This window comes from Pithys albifrons, chromosome 2 (assembly GCF_047495875.1).
Source record: "Pithys albifrons albifrons isolate INPA30051 chromosome 2, PitAlb_v1, whole genome shotgun sequence".
NCBI lineage: Eukaryota > Metazoa > Chordata > Aves > Passeriformes > Thamnophilidae > Pithys > Pithys albifrons.
The window spans coordinates 74,612,475-74,635,804 of NC_092459.1; the positions used below are offsets into that span (position 1 = coordinate 74,612,475).

The 23,330-nt window shown below is 40.5% G+C and overlaps 1 protein-coding gene across 1 annotated transcript; it reads right to left on the reverse strand.

The window, feature by feature from the left end:
* Nucleotides 1–381: 381 nt before the first annotated feature.
* Nucleotides 382–19,878, reverse strand: RAB4A (RAB4A, member RAS oncogene family). The gene is made up of 8 exons (XM_071549541.1): nt 19,712–19,878; nt 11,075–11,155; nt 9,823–9,937; nt 7,991–8,053; nt 6,642–6,796; nt 5,807–5,902; nt 3,692–3,852; nt 382–2,486 (listed from the first exon to the last, which is right to left on the reverse strand). The coding sequence occupies exons 1-7, from the start codon at nt 19,740–19,742 to the stop codon at nt 3,737–3,739; spliced, it is 657 nt and encodes a 218-aa protein (XP_071405642.1). The 5' UTR covers nt 19,743–19,878; the 3' UTR covers nt 382–2,486; nt 3,692–3,736.
* Between the last annotated feature and the right edge of the window lie 3,452 nt (nt 19,879–23,330).

Below are 23,330 nucleotides of genomic sequence, written 5' to 3' on the forward strand. Positions count from 1 at the left end.
AAATGAATGAGACTATTTTTGCTCTGTGGACTTGCAATTTCTTGAGATTTTTATAGTGTTAATTCTTTCAGCATATAAAATATAATGCAAATGACTTGCACAAAATAATCAGATTTTTCTACATCATTCCCTTTTTATAGGACTTATACAGCTTGAGTTCACAGCTACCCTGCTGTATGCAGCTGAACACAAAGACTGGCTAGGACTGGGCAACTGAATTCTAGTGAGTTGCCTAATGCTCCTGTTACAGACTTCACTTAGCAGACAAACCTTGTACAACTAACAGGATTTGCTGTAAGACACCTAGAAAATCAAGAACGATTCTTTATTTGGTGCTAGATACAAGCATTAAATGAAATAGTGTAGGCCAACAGACTCATGAAAAGGCAAGACACAGGCTTTAATAAGACATTTAAAACTCTTAAAGGTCTGAACAGCCAAAGCTCCACATCCAGTGAATCCTCAGATATAGGTACCTGGTGGTATTTCATGTAACACTCCCAGTCATCTTGCTTTGGTTAAGAATTTTACCCTAAAAACATACATCACCTATTTATCACTTACTGTTTTAAGTGAGCCACGTTTGGTTTGCTGTGTCAACTCTAATGCTAAAGCTTCAAATCTACTCCAGGGCTGATATTGACTTGATGTTTATTTTTAGAAATGAAAGACCCTCAGAGGAGCAAAAGTAAACAATAGAGCTTGCACTGGTGAGAGCTATTGCTTCCAACAGTATTTCTTCAGAGTTGTTGCTATTTTAGAAAGTTTCTTTCAGAACATCAGCAAGATATGCAGCATAAAAGGCTGAGAAACTACAAAGCATGCACATTAACAAGGTTAATGTGTATACAGTAAGAGTATACATTAAAAAATGGTAAAACCATGTCCAAACTCATTATAATGACACTATTCTTTTCTTCCAGGGAGGAGCAGGACAGCTTAACACAGTTACTAAAAGAACAAAACTGCTTTTTAAACCACAGACACTTGACCTAAATGATCATAAGAACCAAGTATACAAAAGAGGCCATTCTTGTATGTAAAGGGAAAGGGACAGAAGTACAAGAATATCCCTGTCAAACCCCTGAAATTTTTATTTAAAAGTAACAGAATCAAGTAACAGTCCCCTGCTCTTTTCAACTGCTACTGTAATAAGGGAAAGAAGTTTCAATCAACAGCCAACATCACTTCAACCATTTTAACAGTGACAAGACCTTTAGCTTTACTTGTGCTATGCCCCAGCTGGTAAGTGTTCAGCTTTTGTCAGTGTGCCAAGAAACCCAACTGGGTTGTGGTGAGGGGTGGAACAGACTCCCCAGTACCTCATCTTTTCCCAGCATCCCAACACCCTACCCAACTGTGGCAGACACAAAACACAACACAGTTAATTGGTTATTTGGAGTGGTGGAGGAAGCAACTCCACCTAACTTCTATTCCAGAGGACTTGCTTTTGGTAATTTCTTGCAGTTCTGAAAGCCAAACTGAGTTGACTGAGGATTAAGACAGATGAGTTTCTTTGGAGTTCTCTGATGTTCTGTAAAAGCACAGTTAAGCTGCTTCACAAAACACTTCACACTCTTACCAGGAAAAGAACACTCCTTGGCACTAATTGTTATCAGTTATGTAACAAATCCAATTCTAAATACAACAATCAGAGGAGGGAGATAACATGAAAGTTTTTGGACCCAACATCCTTTTTAAAACTAAACCCAGGCTTTTCATGTACAAAGCATACTTTAATTCTGTTTTATTCAGAGACAACCTAAGGTGTACACTTTTCAGATAAGCATCCATTTGAACCAAAAATGTCAGAACAAAGGGAGTAACACAATTCTAATTTCAAGAAAAGATGGTATAGCTCTGTGTAGCACTCTTGCAATGCTCTTGTGCTTTAACTTTCCTTTTTCAACTGGACATGTTGGTATACATGAGTATGGGTCCAAACACAGGCTGAGAATCGATCCTGGCAGCAGCTTGTTAGAATGTAGCAAACTAAGTAGGAAAAAATAAACCAACAACCTCTCACTGACAGTTGCCAGTGGTTTTCTAATTCAGGTTGTAAATAAAACCTATTGTGCAACAAACAAACATGACAAAGCCTACCTCAGTTAAATTTGTTTATATGATAAAAAAATAAAATATTAAACTGCTTGTAGTGCAACATTCTATCAGCATACATAAGTATACCATGCTTTGTAAATTTACTGTTACATTATTTACAGTACATTGCAATGCTTTAAACTAGAGGTGAAAGAACCAAAACAGGTAATGGAAAATGTTTACATACAGGTAAGTCTTAATATTGTTCACCAAACTATCAAGTTCACTTTGCAGACTTGTGTGTCGTGCACATTCCTGCCCCACACCACAGGGTACACCTTTTTGGCAGCAGAGGTCTGCTCTGGTTGGAGATAGAGGAAAGATGCTTTTAAAAATGCATAGCCTTCAAGCTTTTCTGTTTCTTCAAACACCATTTGCAAGGACAGCTGTAAAGTACAGAAGAACTCCATCAATTACCCACATACAATCAATTTGAAAACTCAGCTCCCGAAATAAGATCAATAAATCATTTCTGTAGAGCATACTAAAGCTGAACTAAATTAAAACCCTTTCCCAGCAGTCTCTTAGGTGAAGAGTGGTATTTTATACCAAAAGCAGTTCAAGGATTCTTATCCATTATTTAAAATTCTAAGCTTTAATTGGGAGCCAAGCTCCTAGAACAAAATATGAGCATGTACAATTATGATATTCTGCCTTATTTAACATTCTATAAAGCTTCTGCTGGTGTGTACTGCTCAAGCTGAAAAATGAATACAGTAAAAATGATGGAGTAACTGTGCCTGCAGTACTGATTTAATTTGATATCACTGTCCTTGCACTACAGAAATCAGGATTATTTATATCAGAATAATTAAGTACACAGGGAGAAAGGACAGTATGCCACTGCATGCTGCAAGGAGTTAGGTAAAATCCAACAAATACTGAGAGGTGTCTTAAGGACAACCCTTTATAAGAAAAACTAACCACCAACTTGATCTTAGAAGTAGGAAGACTGCACACCTGTTTCATAGGCTGCAACAGCCCTAGAGCAGCTACTTTACATGACAACACTGCTTAAGCAGCAAATACTAGTATTCTCTTCTTTACATTTCTGCTAACAGCAGACAGGAATCAGAATAACTTCAGGCTGCTTTTAGGTAAAGGAAAAAGTCAGTGGAAGTTAGAAATCCAGAATTATCTTTAATTTTCAAGTCTCAGTGTTGGAGCCTCATGTTTTCAGGAAAGACTTTATAGTAGCTTAAGACAACGTTCTGTACCATACATTTTGTGAATTCTCATTTCTACTGGTGTTGGTTCACAATACAGCAGAATCAAGTCACTTTCTATACAGTGCATTAGGTAGCAATCAGGCCTATAATGTACTTCAGGAACAAAGAATTATTGTTTCCTGCAATATTACTCAGAGTAAGCAATATCTAGAAATAGTTCAGTAACACCACTAGTCTTGCTTCAGTGGGCAGATGAGAGAAGATAAATTGAAGTATAAAAAGCCCAATCCATTCTACTGTGTGTAATTTCAATAGATTCTATGTAACTTTACAGGCTAATTGTGAAACAGCCAAGCACTCAATACAGCACATCCATGAAATATGGTAATTCACCCATCACCCCAAAATTTTTGTAACCTTACCTTCTGTATCTAAAGTAAGTATTTGGGATTTTGTGTTTTGTTTCTCTAACACCCACATTCTTGAGCACTTTGTGCTTGTGCTCGACGTGGTGATCTCAGCTGTCTCAAGGCAGCATCTCCATACTGAATACCTGAGCCCATTCTTTCTGGATCCAATTCTCCTGATGAGAAAGAAAATGGCCACAAGAACACAGATAATGTGCACATAATATATTCCAAATTAGCCAACAACATTATATTAAAAAATGCTTAATTATATTTTGATCTAGTTACAAAGAGACTATCTCGACTCTGTTTGCTTTTAGGCAAATTCAAACCCAATAATTTTCTCCTGTAATGCCCTTAATCATAATGACAAAGCAATCTGCCTCAGAGTTAGGATGCAACAAGAAATGTATTTGCACTAACCACTTCTAACAAAAGAAAGGCCTGAAATGTTTTCTGAGAACAGTTAAAAACCTTTCAGAGGTGTATATGCAAAGAAAATAGTACTGCAGATACCCAAGCCAAACAAAAATGGATCAATCTGACAGAAAGACTTCCTGTAGAACTCCCCCTGGAGAATATGATCAGCCTTCCCTACCTCTGTTATCCATTTCTGTCTCCTCTATACCCTGCGCCTTCAGAAGTGTTCTCATGGCTGTATGGTGGTCTGGCCAAGGTTAGAAATACTTAGTCTTAAAAACCCAACCAACCAACCACCAACCAACAATGCCTCTGAACAGTTCAGATCACTTATTCAGGTTCATGGCACACACACGAGCCCTTTCTAAGTTAGCACACGACACTGCACTGAAGGGACCAGTGGACAGCTCGGGAGTCAGAGCTATCATTAAGAAAAGACCTTGGCTGGGATACAGGAAGAGGACAGCAGAAACATCATTAAATTCAGCAACTACACATGCAGTGCTCTGCACCTGTGATGGAACATAAACAAGCACAAGGATGGGGGACTGACTAGGTAGATAGCAGGAACTGGCCAGCACTGGGACGTGTTGCCCAGAGGGGCTGTGAAATCTGTTCCTGGGGCAACTCAAAGCATGCTTGACAAGCCATGGACAGTTTGCTCTTGTTTTGAACATGAAATCACTTTAAACAGGCAGCTGGACTAGAGACCTCCATAGGTTCTTTCCAGTCTCCATTTTCCATGATTCAATGTGTGTGTGCTGGCACAAAGAAAGCAGGAGCAATTCACAGAAAACAGGATTTACTTCTGCCATGGTAATGCCTCTTTAAATCAGTCCTTGAACTACAGTATCTTGAGAAACTTAGTATACATTTTCATTTGGATTTTGGGTTTGTTTGTGTTCCTTTTGTTTGTTTATTAAAAGTGAAAGCTGCTGCCTGGCATTGATGGATGCAGTAACCAGGAAATTCTTGTGAAAATAACATTTTCATCTACAGATCTGTGTTTGGCATTCAAAACATGTAATTAGAATTTGAGACAGGCTTTTCAATATGGCCAATACTGAAAAATTTTGAAGATATCAAGCAGCTAGAAAAGAGGAAAACTGGAATGCAAATTAGCTGCAATGACACCTAACACACAGAAACCTGTCTCTGACAGAAACCTGCCCACTTGCACTGAGAAGCTTCTGGTATATTTCTAGATCTGCAAAAGTAAAAATGGTTTCAACTGAGAAGCAGGAAGGTCACTCCAGAAAAACACAGTTGCTAGGAAACATCCCTGACGTTTTTAGTATTTCTGTTCAAATTCTCTTGATTGCATTTTGGGCTATATATGAGAAGCAGAATTAAAAGTTATGTCTGCCCTGATATTAGTTTTTTATTCTGCATTACAAAAACTGTCTGTTGTCAGGCTTGATATTTGTAGGGATGCAGCAACCCACACAGAACACACAGCCTACAGTCAGAGCTGACTGTTAAGGTCAACACCGTACAAAAACATTCACAGTTCACACCACCCCTTTTTAGATAGACAGATCTCACTTAGACATCCATTCCTATTAAAACAAAACAGAAACAATTTTAAAACAATGAAATTTTGGAGTTTTTTAGTTAATTCTATTAGAGAACCTTGAATAGTAATATTTTCCTGTGTACTTTTATTAGTTTTCAGAGAGACAAACAAAAAAGAATATAAGCTTAATTTACCTGATTCAATTTTATTGAGTATTTTTCTTGCACACTGTACAAAGGCCTCTTCAACATTTTCTCCTGTTAGAGCACTTGTTTCCAAGAACATCAGCTCTGCATTTGACACCAAAAGAAACCAATTTTAAAACAAGTCTGAAATACCAGATAGAGTAGTTCAAAGTATGAAAGCTAGGAGTAATAAGAATATTCTTACTAGCTCTACAGTCAGACAGTATGTTCCAAAGAATTAACTTCTGATGGCAAAACCACAAAAAAACGCCCTCTGAAATTTACACATCAACCTTAGAAAGCTGGAATCCAAAGATAATAACCTGGACTGCACATGCAAGATAGGGCATGAAACCAACAACTTTCATACAGTTTCCCACTAACAGAAGCTATATGCAAAAGCAAAGCTAGTAACCAGAGCTGGGAGAAAAGAGTGCAATTGATTTATGAAAGCAAAACCAGATTTTGCTGATGGCAGTACCCTACACAACCTTGTTTATTATCTACAGAGACTAAGATGCTGAAAAATAGGAAATCATGTTCTCTTCTCCTCAGCCCTTTGGAGGTAAGGCAATACCTGAAGTTGTTACATTCCCTAGGGAATGTATTTCCACACAGAAGGTATACTTTATTAGCAGATGTGACTGGAAGAATCACCAGTAATGAGATTTAAAATAGTACATATAGCTTTCACTACAGGCACTGTCTCTCTGTGCCTTCTGTACTGACAGAACTCTTTTCTGTGGACAAGGTACAGCAGGTAAGGTACACCCTAAGTGCACAAAAAATTTATTTTAAGTATTATACATCTTTGAATGCTCCATGAAGATTTTGTACTACTTACCATTTTCTTGTGCAAACCGGGATGCTTCTAAAAAAGTAACTTCACGATCTGCATCAAGATCCTTTTTGTTTCCACACAGTATTATCACAATATTTTGACTTGCTAACATTCTTGCATCTGTCAGCCAGTTAGTAAGTGCATTGTAGGTTTCCCGGCTATGTAGAAAAATGACATCCTTTCTTAGAACACACTCATTTCTCGTGAACAGACCACTGCAATAAAACTCAGATGGCAAATCTGTGTTTGTAGCAAACAACAAACTGTTGCTAATCAGGCAAGGCACCTACACATCTCAATGTGCCAATGATGAACTGGGAAGACTATCAAATTCCTTCATGAAACTATTTAAAAGCTTAAGTTTTTAAAAAGCAAAATTAAATTGACCACAATATATAAACACACATACAATTATAAAATATCTTGCTACTGCGAAAAGCTAAAATTTTAAGTTTTAATCTAGTTTCAGCCTTTTGTGCATGAAGTTTTGGGATAACAGAATGAGTTATTGTTTAACTTAGAATTCTAGTGATACCCAAAATTTCAGGTGGAATGGTAAGGATTTACTAGGCTGGTGCAGAGTTGCAGGTATGAACTCTCCCATCTGTGCCAAGACCTCTATTGCAGGCAGTCACTCTGCACACATCGTTCACTAGCCACTGCAGCAGTGGGCAGAGAGAAAGCCTCCAAGCAGCAAGGCTGACAGCTGAGCCCAACTGACCTTAAGCACAGAACAGATTTCAAAGACTCCTGAGAGAACAGTCCACTCACAGGGCAACAAGCAACAGATGTACTGAATCACATTAAACAACACAAAACTGATATGGCAAGTATCAGTCAATGGTGGCAGGAAAACGCAGATGTGTAATGGTAAGGTATTTTACTGGCTTCCTATAATATTAAAATACTACAAGATCCAGAAATGAACAGCATTTTGTGATACAGTCACAGAGTGTGTATGCAGTGCTATTTCCTCCAGAGGATGACCTACTATACCAGCATGCTAATCAGCACTTTCCACAAATAAGTGTGTACTGCCTTGGTTAAAGGTGGCTGAGGTCTTCTCTTGGTTTCTGTGGTGAGGTTTGCTGAGCCAGTGGTTGCACGTGGCCCACCATAATTAGACCAACTACTGGTGGGCCACTACACATGTATTTGCCTAAACACCTTAGGACTGTTTACATTTCTGGCATTCACAGTATCTTAGGTAAGCAAGTTCCAAAACTCAAATATGTACTGAAACAGAAGTACTTTTTCCACTTTCTTTTCTTCTTGCTCATTTTCCATTAGAGGATTAGGTACTTGGGGAGGAATCATTATGCATTAATTCAAAGAGCTGCTAGCTTTCTTACCTGGTTATATCATAGACAAGCAAAGCACCTGCAGCACCTCTATAGTAACTTCTTGTTACAGACCTGAAACAGAATTACAGATATACATTTCTGTGGTGTTTTCATTGTTTAAAATCTCGGTTAATATCATAGCATTGACTGGGTTGGAAAAGACCTCAGAGATCATCACGTCCAACCCTTGGTCCAACTCCAGTCCATTTACCAGATCATGGCACTCAGTGCCACGGCCAATCTCAGTTAAAAAACCACCAGGGATGGGGAGTCCACCATCTCTCTGGGCAGGCCATTCCATAATACAATCTATATAATACAATCTATATTCTGAAACACAATTCTCATTTGCATTTTTTAAATAAAACATTTTTTAGACTACATTATCAGCTGTGCAGCAGCAGTCTATTTTCAACTAGGATTCTGATGAAGCATTTTTACTAAATAGAGCTGTTGTACAGGGATTCTCCAACTCCATTATCACCTGCGCGCTGCTGATGGTATACCTATCACTGTACTATATGATCAGATACAGAACTGAGGGCTGATAAGAGATCTCATAATGAACACTACGTATCACTGCCCAGCTTTACCTAGTCAGAGGTATATCCACGGAACTTGTCTAATTGAGAACATTTACCTGGATTGCTGTGCCAATTACTCAGACTTCTACCATCATACTCACCTTTGTTAACCGTCCCCTCTCCCAAACCAAACAAATCCCCAATACACACTTGAACCCTCAAGAATATATAAAAAATTATGTCCTATTTGATGGTGAACGTACTCAAGAATAAATTGGATTTTTACTGAGTTTGACCTACGCTTCAGATGTAGAATACAGTTAAAATACAGCACTGAAAGTGGTGATTCTGATGCTTAAGGTTTTAGTGTGTACTTCATAGATTTTCAAAATTATGTAGGTCTTCCTGGGTTGCTCACACATAAAGTGGTATTAGAAGTTACTAAAACACTTTCCCACACATTCTTAAGCTTCCTCTTAAGCCTTCCCAAGGTCATGGTGTTTTGAAGAAACAGTTCCAAGATAGCTTCAAGACAAAACAATAGAGAGGGCCCAGAGCCTCTCTGTTATGGATGGGCACCAAGGAAAACTGGTACTCCCAAGCTGGCCATAGATAACATATATGCCAATGGCTGGAGGTTACACAAACTGTAACATCTCTGATCAGGGGTGTGCATGTTTCGTGGTGTGTACCTAAAAGCTTCTAAATAAAGGTACTTCTCTATCTTACTTCATTAATGCTGTCTTGAGAGCCTTTTTGCAGGAATTTTAGGCATCAATTCTAGGCTGACAAACAGATTGCTTTGTCTTTAAGAAACTTATGATATCTCAGTGTTTCTAGAAGTGTATTTACCCAAATGAATTTGATTGGGTTTTTTCTCCTCTAATGAAACTGAACTATTACATGCAATTGTTTTCATGCAGATTTTGAACAGCTTACAAGTTCCTGGCATTTACTTATTCCAACCAACAGAAAGTCTTCTAAACGCAGTTAAGTACACACACTTAGTTAAAAAGAACAATTGAGTTTGGCTGGTGAACAAGCTTTTAGCCACCTATGCCACTCATATACCTTAAGAGAAAATACCTGATGAGAGAAAGGGCAGAACCTCAGATCCTGCAAGGCAGCACTGCTTTACCAAAATCAGTGGACCTGTGTTGCTGTGCCCAAGTTGGAAGATCTGGCCTAGCTGCTAACATGAAAGCAGACAAAGGATTCCACTGACCAAGAGACTATGGGTATTTATAAGCAGGGGTAAATAACAGCCAACACGCTCAGTGAAAATTTAGTAGCAAACAATAAAATCAGAAAGCATACCTGAATCTCTCTTGTCCTGCTGTATCCCATATCTGCAATTTTACATATTTACCACCAACATTTATGATCTTTGAACCAAATTCCACTCCTATAGTATGATTTGAGTCATCTTTGACTATAAAAAAACCAAGAAATAAACCCAGAGTTATTTGGAGAACATTTAGAGTGAATAAAAGGTTTTTACAATAAGAAAATTCAGATATAAACAAAACTCCTCAATGTTCAAATTACAAATTACTTCCTGAACCATCAAATTCAGTGCCACTCAAGTCTACTGCCAGCACACAGAAATAAACATTTTTACAACCTTTTAACTGCTTATTCAATTCAAAATTACTTCTGGAAGGGCCTGCTTTGGAGAAGTTCCAGTTCACTTTAATAAATGGCAAGATACCTTTTGTACACTTTTTTTAATGCTATTTCAGTACAAAATTCATGGAAAAACAGAAAAAAAGGGCAGTCTTGTCCATGAATGTGCAAGAGCTGCTTCTTCTTTAAAGCACAAAGTTAAGATACTTGGACTAAATATGTTGTTGATACCACAGATTCTCAACAACACACAATTGCCCTTGCTGGAAGCAATGCCATGTCTCAAGTTCAATCATAGAATCACCCTGTTTTCCTTAGTGGTTACACATTACCCCAACATATTCCTCAAGAGATAAGGGGAATTACCATTTTATTGAGAAAGATAACAGTCACCTTAGATTTACAAAGGTTTCTAAGAGCATACTGGTTTTTTTCAATCATGATGCCGAATGCACTACCCAACAGAAAATTTTCTTTTACATTATCTGTTCGTGACTAAACAACATTCACAATGGAATCTCTACTGGTATTTACCACAGAACAAAGTCCTTAACAAATCAAACAGCATGACTAATTATTTAGAAAGATACCAGAGGCTTTCTAGATCTGCTCAAGCAATTCAACTTTTCTTTCATTGTTTTTCCTAAGAGATCCAAGTTTTTACTATGTATATAGGGAAGGTTATAGCTGCAAGATGTAACTCTCACAAAAAGTCAGTCAGTGTTTAGACTGACTCATTTGAGAGTAACAGAGAATAATGTTCCATATTAGGCTTTTGATTAGAGGCAAACAGTGAGCAATAAAGACTTACAGCATGGTTCTGGACATAATTCTTAGCCAAAATCCTCACCTACACAAATAAGAGAATTACAGGAACTTCCACACAAGGCAGAGTGGTACAAAGCAATAGAAAACTCTTACTGTGCTTCACATATTCACTTACATTTCTTCTCAATGAATTGGTGTAGCAAACAGGACTTTCCAGTTCCAGCATTTCCTATGACCAAGAACTTAAACAGGAAATCTGAAGATTGAAAGATAAAAATTTTTATTAAATTATAGTACACGCTCACATGTTTGTCACAAGCCAGCTATTCTCTAGTAGCTGTCATTTTAAAGGGAAGGCAACAGATGACAAAAGTAGCAAAATAACAATAAATCTGAAGAATAACCTTGTCTGTTCAATAGAGATGTTACAAAGCTGTTTGTTTATAAAAATAGAAGATGGAAAAAAGAGATGGAAATGGCTGAATCTGAATTCAATTAAAATTAAACCCGTTTAAAGTGTATGTAAGCTACTAACTAGAGCCACTACAAATGCCCTATATAATGATGTAATTTTAAAAAATCTCTATATTTTTGTATTTTTATTTTTAATTTATTTTATTCACATTAATTTGAACTTCTCTATGTAACTGTTTAATATTTGGACTTTGACTTAATCCATGTAAAGCTGGGCCAACTAAAATATCTTTCTACAAAATTTAAAGGGAAGAGGTAATTTTTATTCTGGGATGCCTGTTTTCACATTTCCTCCACACTGAAAATTCAGACACAGGTATTTGTGGCACTTTACCTTTCCAATTTATGAGCCATTTACATTGGTGTTCATTGGTAAGACGTATCCAAGATATATGGCCCATTTGTACTGTTTTAATAGTTCCATGTAATGCTTCAGTGCCCCCTCCCCAAATCTGCTTTAGTTACACTAAAGACTGAAGAAACCTTTCCTGTCTTACTGCTCTCAAAACTAATAAACTGTGATAAGAAAGTTTACAATTGGTTCCCCCAATATATCACCACCAAGGCAACGTTTACAATTCCTGCATTATTTGCTATTTATTTTTCTACCAGCAGCAGATTTTTTTAACTTTATTACACAGTTTCTTTTATAAACACAGCAGGTCTCCAGAAGACATCTTGTAGGCACACAAGGAAAAGAATTAACTTTGCAGCATCAACAAAAATAAAAACATTCTATTAATAGTGCCCAAAGCTGTCAAATGGGTTACACAGATATTGGCCCAGGGGATGGCACAATGAAAAGAAAATTAGATCATGCCAGGCAAGTGAAAGCACTAATACAATACTCTATCAGAACCTCATTTGAATATTTAGTTTTCAGAATTTTGAACTTAAGATGGACAGAAAATGGATGTGTTCATTCCGTTTCATGCAGGAATTACTTGTTATGGTGTATCAGAAACATCCCCTGCAATGGTGAAAGGAGCAAGCAAGTTTCTCAAACGCTAAGAAAATTCCCACTGTTTGTTACTGTCAGTAACAAAACAGAGGACTACAGGTCCTGGGAAGACCTGTAGACTACAGATCTACCACCCTTTGTCTTCACCTATCTTCCAGATTTTTTTCATACTTAAAATTAAATAGTGTTTTACTAAGGATTTCTGCTGTTTTACATTTTGCCTTTGCATGATTTTTGTCTCAAATGTTGTAAAAGACTTGCTATAGATTCTGTATCCTACTCTTCTCAGAAAAGGATTGTTGTTTCTTGCTTATGAAATGTAACCATTTACATGCTCAAACATTCTGTTCACTCCTCTTATTTTTCACGCCCCCGCCCAGCTGCTCATGCTTTCTGGATAAAAGAAAGAATTAGTTACAAAAAGGGTTTTCCTTCAGGTTGTGAAAATTTTGTGTGTTATCTCCTGTAAAGAAGGGCCCTTTGTGTCATCTCAAGTGCAAAACATGCTGAGGCTGAGAACGCTTCATTCGATCAGGTCTTCACTGTTAGTATGAAATGCAGATATCATAAGTAGCCCCAAAGTGTCAGGTTAAGAAAAAATTAATCTCAAAGAAAAACAAGTATCAATTTTTATGGAAAATATCACTGGTTAGCTGCCTTGTATACCATTTTGTATATTTAAACTGTCGTGGGTGTGTGCAATCTCACTGCTTTTACCACTTTCAGGGTTTCTCAAAATGCGAAGTGTTCTGAGACACAATTAAAATAACCTGTTTCTGGCATCTTCCGTGTTTCCAAATATAAATCTGAAATACAGTTTAAACCAGTTGCACTGTGCATCTGGTGAATGCTGTTTGTCAAATTTTCCTGTTAAAAACAACTGTAAAATTCAAGTTTACCATCATTTTTTCCCCCACAGAAGACTCACACTATTGTTGTAGTACAACAGCTACTGTCAACCTCAAACAGGAAGAGAATAAACCCGGAACTCTGTTCCTCCCCCAATCTGCACTGTGTCTCTAAGCACCGGTGGTTAAACATGACTCAGGAAGCCACATCTGTGCAACCCACAAACCCACACTGAGCAGCACATTTAACTCTGCTCTGTTCTGCACAGACAGGCTGTGGGCCATGAAACACTGGGACAAGGATGGCGCTGTCAGGGACTGAACTGGAAGAGCTTCAGAACAGCAGTGTGTTTTCTCTGAGGTGTTTTAAGTTGAGGTGCTTCATATTTTGCTCTGAAAGCAAGAGTGATACTTGGGGATTTTATATTCATGTCTTTAAACTGGTAACATTATATCAGCACTTTATAATAGACCAACAATTCCTGTGAAGAATCTCTTGTGCAAGACAACTTTAAAGGGAATCTTTCCTACTAGCAAATCACTTAGAAGCCAGTTCAATGCCTGCTTACTTAGTAGACAAAAAATAAATTTCCCTCTGGCAAAACAGCAAACAGGCTCTCCAAGGTGAAACTTGAAACTGCAGTTACAATTCACTTGCTCACAGTATGAAACTAAGGCAAATGTGTTTTATTCCACCATAGAATGGAAATATCAGAATCTTCTAATAAAAAAAAATTAAAACAACTCTGCATCGAAGAAGGCTAAAGACCGAGATGTTACATTCACAAACACAACTCTGCTTCCATCAGTTTAAACTATAGGTTTATATGAATTGTTCGAACTAGCAAAAGGCTTTCAGAACTTACGTTAACAGTTTACCCACAAGCACCGGAAAAAAGGTTCAGGAAGTATGAAATACTTTGCACATTTAATCAAATGTAAGGAAGGGCAAGAAAAAGGCTTTGCCAATACCAAGAGTCAAAAATGCCTAGATTGAACAAGCTTTTAAGTTGACAGCCTGGCATATTAATGAGTAAGGTAATACCAGGTAAGAACAGGGAGATAATTTTTCATTTTGTTATTCTGGAACTTTTTTCTTATAATGTCATTCTGCATGATAACAGGTACCACATCAATTTTTATGACTTATTTTAGTGCTTGATTTAGGACATGAAATGTCTTCTCTTCAAGCTGCATAGATGTCTCTAAAAATTTAGCACAGACCAGAAACACAGAAGCCAAACGAGACTGGACGGAAGCTTCTTTTAGACCAGCTGTGCACTCAAACTTGGTAAGAACTTTAACATATTCATTCCTTGCACCTTCACTAAATGCAACTCACATTCTAGTGTTTGCACTACTTCTTAATTGCTCTAGATTTTCTTTTGGGTGTCCTCTTCCCAGAGGAGTTAAGTCACTTTATTTCACAGCTTTTTTTTTTTTTCCTTTCAATTGACAAAGCAGCTCTGAGCTCCAGCATTCCAGTCAGCTGCCAAGGCTGTCACCCTAGTGAAACTTTTCTTTTGAATCAATTCTGTTGTTCCTCCTTCACAGAAAAGCTGAAAAGAAACATCATTCAAATGTTACAAATGTTTGCTGCCGTGCTGGCTACTGAAAAGGTCCAGAAAAGCTGAAGTACTTTGCCTGTAAATAAGATCACCTTTGTACAGAAAGGATTTAGGGCAAAACTGAGCTCTGTGCCAAAAGGAAAAAGGGTTACAAGGCCTGCGCTACAGAAAGCATAAAGACAAAAACCATAGCATAGCATGGGTGTTCGAAGAAATAAAGCAATATAAAGAATCAGTTTACTCCCCTCTGTGAGCCACATGCCTCAGTTGATCCCAAACTGGGTAGCGGGTGCAGGAAACAAAACTTAGGTTCTAATACAGGTGAAAAGGAGTGAAACTGTGGGTTTACACTAAAGATGCACCAACAATAAAAGCAGCTAAACTACATACATTCCATGTTGGTTGCTGTCTTTGGCATTTGATTTTTCCTTTTGGGGAGGTGAGATGTGAGCTGAGGGGAAAGGAGAGGAGAGACAATTGTGGGCTTTGAGTCAAGTACAAGCAAAAACAGACGGTTCATGTGGAAACCACCCCCAGACATCCAACCACCTCCCTTGACTGAAGGCTGCTCCAGCAGAAGGAATAATTGAACAGGTTTTGAGATAATGGAGCTTAGTGTTTAAACTGCAATGAGAATTAAATTGTTTCTTAGATGCTTGTTAATACAGTGGGGTGGGGTGGGGGATGGGGAAAGAGAACAAGTTATATCCTCAATCTCAATTCAATCTTCATGGAATCATAGAATCACTTGGGTTGGAAAAGACCTCTGAGATCATCAAGTCCAACCCTTGGTCCAACTCCAGTCCATTTACTAGACCATGGCACTCAGTGCCACGTCCAAGCTCAGTTTAAAAACCTCCAGGGATGGTGAATCCACCACCTCTCTGGGCAGCCCATTCCAATGCCTGATTCCTCTCTCTGGAAAGAATTTTTTTCTGATCTCCAACTTAAATTTCCCCTGACAGAGCTTGAGCCCATCGTGCCCCCTTGTCCTATTGCTGAGTGCCTGGGAGAAGAGACCAGCCCCCACCTGGCTAGAACTTCCCTTCAGGTAGTTCTAGACAGTGATGAGGTCACCTCTGAGCCTCCTCTTCTCCAGACTAAACAACCCTAGCTCCCTCAGCCTCTCCCCATAGGGCTTGTGCTCCAGCCCCTTCACCAGCCTTGTTGCTCTTCTCTGGACCCGCTCCAGCACCTCAATATCTTTCCTGAACTTTCCTGAATCTTCTTGCAACTCCCCACTAAAGAGTAGAATTTATATTCACTCTCATTCATGCCATGGGGGAAGAAAAGGTCTCCTTGTTATTATCTATTTTGCAGAAGTCAAGAGAGCTCTGAAGCATTCCTACTGGCACATGCTGCCTCAAAATGAGAGAAAAGAGGACCCACCTCCATCTTGCTAACCCTAAGTTAACAAGATAAACAGGTAGAACAGATAAATCTGACTCTATTCCAATTCACATAATGAATACTTGAAAGAGGGAAGATCTGCTTCCTTACAAGCAAAAGAGCTCTGTTTCCTAAGAAATAAGGACAGATTTGGTACAAACTGGAGGCCAGGGTAATAAATGCAGGTAAGTGACAGGGGATGGGTTGGCAAGAAAAGCACGAACCAAATTGTCCACACCAAAAAGAATTATTTTCAAATGGATGGAAAGACTAAACATTCTCTGAAAATGACAGAGTGATAAACTTATGTGACCAGACTTGGAGCAGTAGATACTAGTGGAGAAAACACAGGGAAGGAGGGAGTGAAGAGAATTGACTTGAGTCTTACATATTGCATTTATTAAAAGGTTGTACAGCCTTTCTTCTATCCTTGTGCCACTTAAAACCCAAAGGCTGCTTTGCATTTACCTGTTAACGATAAGCCATTTTTATGTCAGTCTGTATTTACCAAAACATATATTTTGCCCTGGAAGGCAGGCTAAAACATGCATGTTGCTATACCATACATGTTGCTATACCATAACTATCTCCAGAAATACCACTGCTTCTCAGAAATACTGAGTAAAAATAATTTTTCTAGAGATGTGTTTCCAGTGCTAAAAGATACTTCTTAAAGAATGACCTTTCTATTCCAAAAGCAGCAGTAGAATGTTCCTTCCAAACCCAGCCTCAAAATTCATGGAGTTATCTTGTCTTCATGTTTGGTTTGGTTCTGGCATTTTGTAAGGGAAATAAACACATAGGAAAGGGATAAACAGATTAGAAAGCTAAGAAGCGAAGATACAGAACTCATGAAATAGACTGACAGGAGAGAAAATACAAATTGTGAACAAAATTTAGTGTCAAGACTGAGAAGCTACAGAACTTGGTTTGAAAATAGGGAAGAGATAAGAATCTCACTAAGGGTCAGAAACAGCTGTCAAAAGTGAGGGAACAGAAAAGCTTCAAAGCACAGAACTTGACACAGAGGAAGAAACTCAGGGAGGAAAAGAAACCCAGGAGAAGACATGTAAGTTACTTGAGGTTGGTAATGAAGAAAGGACTGACCAGAGGAAAAGCTCTTTAATCCCCACAGATTGAGAAAAAAAAGCACCCCCCTTTCAATGGCAAGTTGAAACCTCACAGCAAAATCCAAGTCATATAAAAGTCAGACAGCAAAATGACACTGTAAAACAACCCCAAACAAACAAAAGCCAAAAAAATCATACCAACCCAACCACCAGCTAGCTTCCTGAGCCTGTCTGTATGGGATGAAAAGCTTGAGGTTACATAATCAGACTGGGTCATAATTCAGGTGACAAGAAGAAAAATCCAATTCAGGAGCAGAGCATCTCCAAGGGCAGAAGCTCCAGGGATTCCAGCGCCGAGGGGATACAGTGACCACTGGTCTCACTCACCACGGGAAACTGCCCTAACACTTCTCTTATCCTCACATTACAGCTGGTCAGAAACAAACCACTCTTTGTTAGGACAGTGAGCACATTAAATCCCACAAAGTTCATCAAGCACAGAAGATCGGTGATTTTGTCACGTTGTACTGTGTACTTTGATCTGTCAACGGGGACACTACATATGTGGACAGGACACTGCAAAATCAGATCCTGAGTACAGTCAGAGGTGATATGGCCACTTAGATTTTATGCTATAACTTGGTTTTTATTCTCTCTTCTCTAAAACTTGACACTCTCAAGCATTCTGGCTCAGAATTTTTTGTAGATTGTGTATGCATAGGACAGACATGGAAACTCAAAAGGGTAATGTCAGGTTGTTCAAAAGGAACAATCCACAGCTGCAAACCTTCCATTTCCAAGGCCTTGTTTTTCTAGGACACCAAAATAATCAGGAAGTATCAACAGCTACAGTGAGCTTACAATCTCTGTGCTGCATCACTGAAACAATGCAAAAAATGTTGAAATGTTCTTGCTTAAGATGCCAGTCATCTATTTAGTGCACTTAGTATTACAGCATCAAAAGAGGAGCACTACTGAAATCCTGTCATCTCTGGTTTTCTACCAACCCATACGCTCAGAGACCACCAATCCCACTGCAAGCTCAGCCAAAGTGACCCCAGTTCTTGATCAAAAGGGTTTAGAGCATGAAGAACTTGTTCAAACTGAAATCTAGATCTACAAAGCACATCTCTTTACAGATAAATTTTACATGTTTCTAAGACGTATGGACAAAAGACGCAGGGTCTTAGTATCCCAATGTTTGCACTTCAAGGGCTGCACCATATTCTTGCCTCGTTTAGCCTCCTAATTCTGTGCACTTGCTGTGCACCAACACACTGAGCAGCAGAACAAAACATCAAGCACTGTATCCAGAGTCTTGAAAATAAACTGATTTACATAGGAGAAACAATCAAGTCAGTCAGCCTACTAGTAAGAACTCCTGATGGCCATGCCAGCCTTCCTCACAGTTGGCAGAGTTGTTGTGTCCAATTTTGCTTTAATTATCCAAACTACTGCCTATTTTCAAGACTCTGCTCTAAAAGCAAGAGGATGCGAATCCAGCTCAAGTCTGAACCGCTACTGAGGAATCACAGAATATTCTGAATTGGAAGGGACCCATCTGGACCACTGAGTCCCACCCCTGGTCTTGTGCAGGACACCCCAAGCATCACACATGTTCCTGTGAATGTTGTCCGAATGCTCAGACAGGCTTGGGGCTGTGACCACTTCCCTGAGGAGCCTGTTCCAGTGCCCAAACATGCTCAGAGAAGACATCACAACAAACAAAGCTAGAAAATGACACATGAAAGTGTTACCAGCCCTCAATTCTGGTCTTACTCTCACGGACTGAGTATGTTTACATGTGCACCAGCATCTTTATACTGCAAAATATTATGGTACGGAAATGGGAGAAAACCAAAATCTATTTAAGGAGAGTTGTTTCAAGCAAAATTATAAAGAAGAAAAATGAATACTATTCAGTTGCTTCTGATCTCCTCCACCTAGCCAGCAACACCAGCTCTGCTCACCTCTCCGACTCCTCACTTCTCTTTGATGCTTCCCAGCGAGGCGCTGACACACCCTGTCAGTGCCTGCGCTCCGACTTACTCCAAGGGATGTTTTCCTACCAGCAGCGGTGACACATCCACGCCAAATCACCCCCACAGCCAACTCTTTTTGGTGCCTGCCTTTCTAAGACAACAGGGCCGAAACCTTAACCCGACCCTCTGAAGCGCACACAAGCTCCAGCTGAGGAGACAGGCAGCTTCTCGCAGAGCCAGAGGACGGGCACTGCCCTTCTGAACCCCCCGGGGCACAGCCGGCGGTGCCTAAGCCGGTACCTCCTCACGCTGCGGGATAACTCGGGCCGCTCCCGGATAAAACACGAGCGGGGCAGGCGCTGCGGGGCCCCGAGCAGCAGGACCCGCCGAGTCCTCACGCCGCACCGGCTCCCTTCCCTCTCCTCTCCTCGGGGGACACCGCCTGGCCCGGGGCCCTCTCCCCGGGAGGGGAGAAGGGAGAGGAGGATCCCCTCGCCCCAGCCCCGGCCCTGGCTCCTACCGTAGGTCTCGGACATGGCAGTCTGCGACATCCCGTGCGGGGTGACCCCCCTGCCTCGCTGCCGGCCCGGGCTCGGCGCTGAGCGGCGGGAGCGAACAGGCCCCGGTGCGCGGGCCCGGCTCGGCCCAGCCCCGCCCGCCCTCACCGCACAGCACCAGCAGCGCAGGCGCGCCGGGACCCACGCGAGCACCGCCTCCCCGCGCAGGCGCGGCGGCGCGCGGCCGGCAGCCCCGGCCCTTCCCCGCGCGCGGCCGCTGCGCCCAAAACAAGGCCCACGTGCGGGGCCTCCCGGGGCCGGGATATCCCCTGGGCAGGGATAGCCCCTTGTGCTGGGGTAGCTCCTTGGGCCGGATTAGCTCCCCGGGCCGGGATAGCTCCCTGGGCAGAGATAAACCCCCCCGGGCCGGGATAGCTCCCTGGGCAGGGATAAGCCCCCCCGGGCCGGGATAGCTCCCTGGGCAGGGATAAGCCCCCCCGGGCCGGGATAGCTCCCTGGGCAGGGATAAACCCCCCTGGCCGTGATAGCTCCCTGGGCAGTGATATCCCCTTGGGCAGGGAAGTCGGGCCGTGGGATGAGCTCCGAGGGCAATGGCACTGTCCTCGACGGGAACTCGCAGCGCCAGTTTGCACACTGAGGTGTGTATGATTTGTTCCCGTGAAGGCGTTTCCGTGTTTCCCGTGTTTTATCCTGGTTTGCACACAGCGGGGAGCTGGGAGGTAACACCCATAAGACTGGTGGTCCCTGGGCATCCAAACGTTACACTGTTTATACATCTTCACAAGCAAAGACATCCGCATTCTTTGGTTATGAATGCCATAACTATCAATTAGTCCTGAGCCCCCTATTCGCTAGTTACACCCCTCGCTGCTCGTGGTGAGCTGTCCACGGGTTCAGTTCTTCCCTCCTATGCAGTCTGGGGTCCGTTTTGAGTAGGGAGTCCCTGAGTCGGTCACAATCTCCCACTGCTGGGAATTACCTTCCCTCCAGTCCTGCTGACTTCACTCCTGGCGGCTCTAGTCCAGACAACCCATTCACCTTGGGGTAGTCTCTTTTCCTTCAAACAAAAGATTAGACAAGCGTGCAAGTTCACAGTGCAATTGCTTAATCATAACTGTCCAGAGAGAGCTACTGATTACCAACTAAAAAAAATTGCAGAGTTTGATTCAGATCTTGAGGGGTTCGATATCAATATTGCTATTCTTTGCTGGATGTCTTAGCTTCCCTGCCAAGCCTGGGTTGGTCTGGGGGCAAGGGGCACTATAACTCCCACCACAACAGCCTCTTCATCTTCTCCCTCCCCAGATGATACTTTCCTGTGTGTCCTCCACATTCTCCTTTCTGCCAGTCCTTAAACAATTCCCCTTCTATTGTTTCCTCTTCTGTAATTTCTGGGGTTTTAATCTCATTGCTCACAGCTTACCATTCTTTCCACTTCCCCATCATCTCTCAGGCTGTAGGAAAAACAGACTGCCCATACCCGCCACCTCCTTGCCAAGTCAGAGGTCAGCTTTGAGCCAGCACCAAGAATCCCTCAGAGAATCTGCTGGTTACTCTTCTTGTTGTGGATACATAAAGACAAAGAAACTTTCTACAAAGAACCAACTCCTTCATGAGCTCACACTATTAACAGTAATTAGAGTCATATTAACAGGTCTCCAAAGTTATCATATCCCTGATGCACAGAGGATACTGAGGGCTAAAATGTGACATGTGAGCATTTCTCTGGGGTATCTGCTCTCCAGAATGCTGAGGAAAGCTGAGGAGTATTCACTGAGCTGCATGGACCCACCCCAATACGTCCAGATGTAAGCTTTGTGTCTGAAAGCTGTCCCACAAAATGGTACATTTTAAGGCTTACATTGGGCTTTAAAGAAGTTTGGTGTAACATCATCAAATCCCCGATAGATGTTGGTTATTTTTGCTCAGACTTCTCCCCCCCCCACCCCCGCCCAAAAAAAGAACCCAACAAAACAAAACAACCAACCAAAAAAAACCCAAACTAAAACAAAACCAACCACACAAAACCCCCAAGAAACCCCCACAAAAACAAAAAAAGCCCCAGACCAAACAAAAAATCCAAACAAGCAAAAACAACCAGAAAACCAACCAAAAAACCAAGCAAAAAGTGTTAACCAAAAAATCCCCAAAGATCAGTTAACATAGAAGTAGACAGATTTTACCAGATTATGTCATCATATTAATAAGAGAACATGGAGATTTGTCAATAAGAGAATATGAAGATTTTCCAGTAAGAGAACATAGAGGTTTAGGCCTCTTGCACTGTATAAACAGCACTTTAGTCTAAGGGATAAGTTAATCTTGTTTTTTATTTTGTGTATATTGCAAGATGAGCTTGCCTATTTGGAGGTTATATTTGATAAATCTGTCATTGAGCTAATGCCAAACTCCTTTGCTTCCAATCACTCTTATTTAGTTTACATGCACATGTCAATAAGTACATTAAAACTGTAAAGCTTTCTATAAAAGCTATTAGTTTAATACTGAAGAGTAATGTGGAGGTTCAATGAATATGAAAGAAAAGACGAGAACATCAGAGACGAATAGGATTTGGTGTTTTAGTATTTTTGCTTTGAAGAAGAAATCATTACAAAGAGTTAAATTCAGAAATAATTAAAAATTGCACTAGGCTAGAAAATACATAGCTGATACCTCAGTAATTTGAGAATGTATGGTCCTTTATGCTAATAAAAGCATTCTTTTGGAGTTAAATGCTAGAATTGACCTTATCAGTATCAATCTTGAGTACAAAGGTGAGAAAAAAATCCCAAGCCAAAAGTTTCTTTCACTTTCTGATGTATGGTTTCTGTTGTTTGCATCTGCTAGAAACTTCTGGCTTATGTAAAATGATGTATATTATGTCAAAATGGATCTGCACATCAGGCACTTCCTCAAATTAGTTTCACAATAATTATTGGGCCTATAATTGTTTGTGGTTGTAAAATTGTTGCTCGGAAGGTCATGTGAAGGTTTCTCTGAAAGTGCTAATCTCATTTTTGCTAGTTTTTACTAACTAGAATATATCATAATAGCAATGGAAGAGGACCCACAAGATCTCATCAGAGCCAGGCTCAGGATGGGGTATTCTCTGAAAGCTCTTTCTTCCAAAATAAAATAACACGTCTTAGGACTTTGCAGATTTGGACATGGGTTTTTATGACCTAGCATTGCAAGTGGCCAGATTCTTCTGTTTTCCTTTACTTTTCCTTTATTTTCCTTTGTATTGTAGGAACAAAGTTCAACCCGTAACTGAAGTTGGGGCGTGGGTTTGGTTCACACTCATCGTGAGCTCCTAGGTGGGACTCGAGCTCAGCTGAAGGGGGGATGGGCTTTTCCTTGAGCGAGTGGTAGGGATGCCTTGCTTTGGTCTGAAGGCGGCACTGCAAGGCCGTATGTGGAAACCACTACAACAGCTTGACGCTACTGTTCCTGTTATTGCTGTGTAACACGCAGTCTGGCCTGGAAGACTCAGGTAAAATGGGGAATGATGTATTCTGCTGCACTTCTCAATTCCTTGCATGCTGAATGGGGAAAGCAACCCAATGTAAGCAGAAACTGCAGCTCAGTTGGATTAAGCTTTATTTGAAGCTGCAGTGAGTC

Excerpts from the sequence above, each read along its gene's own strand:
- RAB4A (XM_071549541.1), bottom strand. The coding sequence starts at position 19,742 with ATGTCGCAGACTGCCATGTCCGAGACCTACG. Across the intron at positions 11,156-19,711 it reads TGCCATGTCCGAGACCTACG|ATTTCCTGTTTAAGTTCTTG; the intron begins GTAGGAGCCAGG and ends TTCAATCTTCAG. Across the intron at positions 9,938-11,074 it reads CCAATTCATTGAGAAGAAAT|TCAAAGATGACTCAAATCAT; the intron begins GTAAGTGAATAT and ends GTTTTTTTATAG.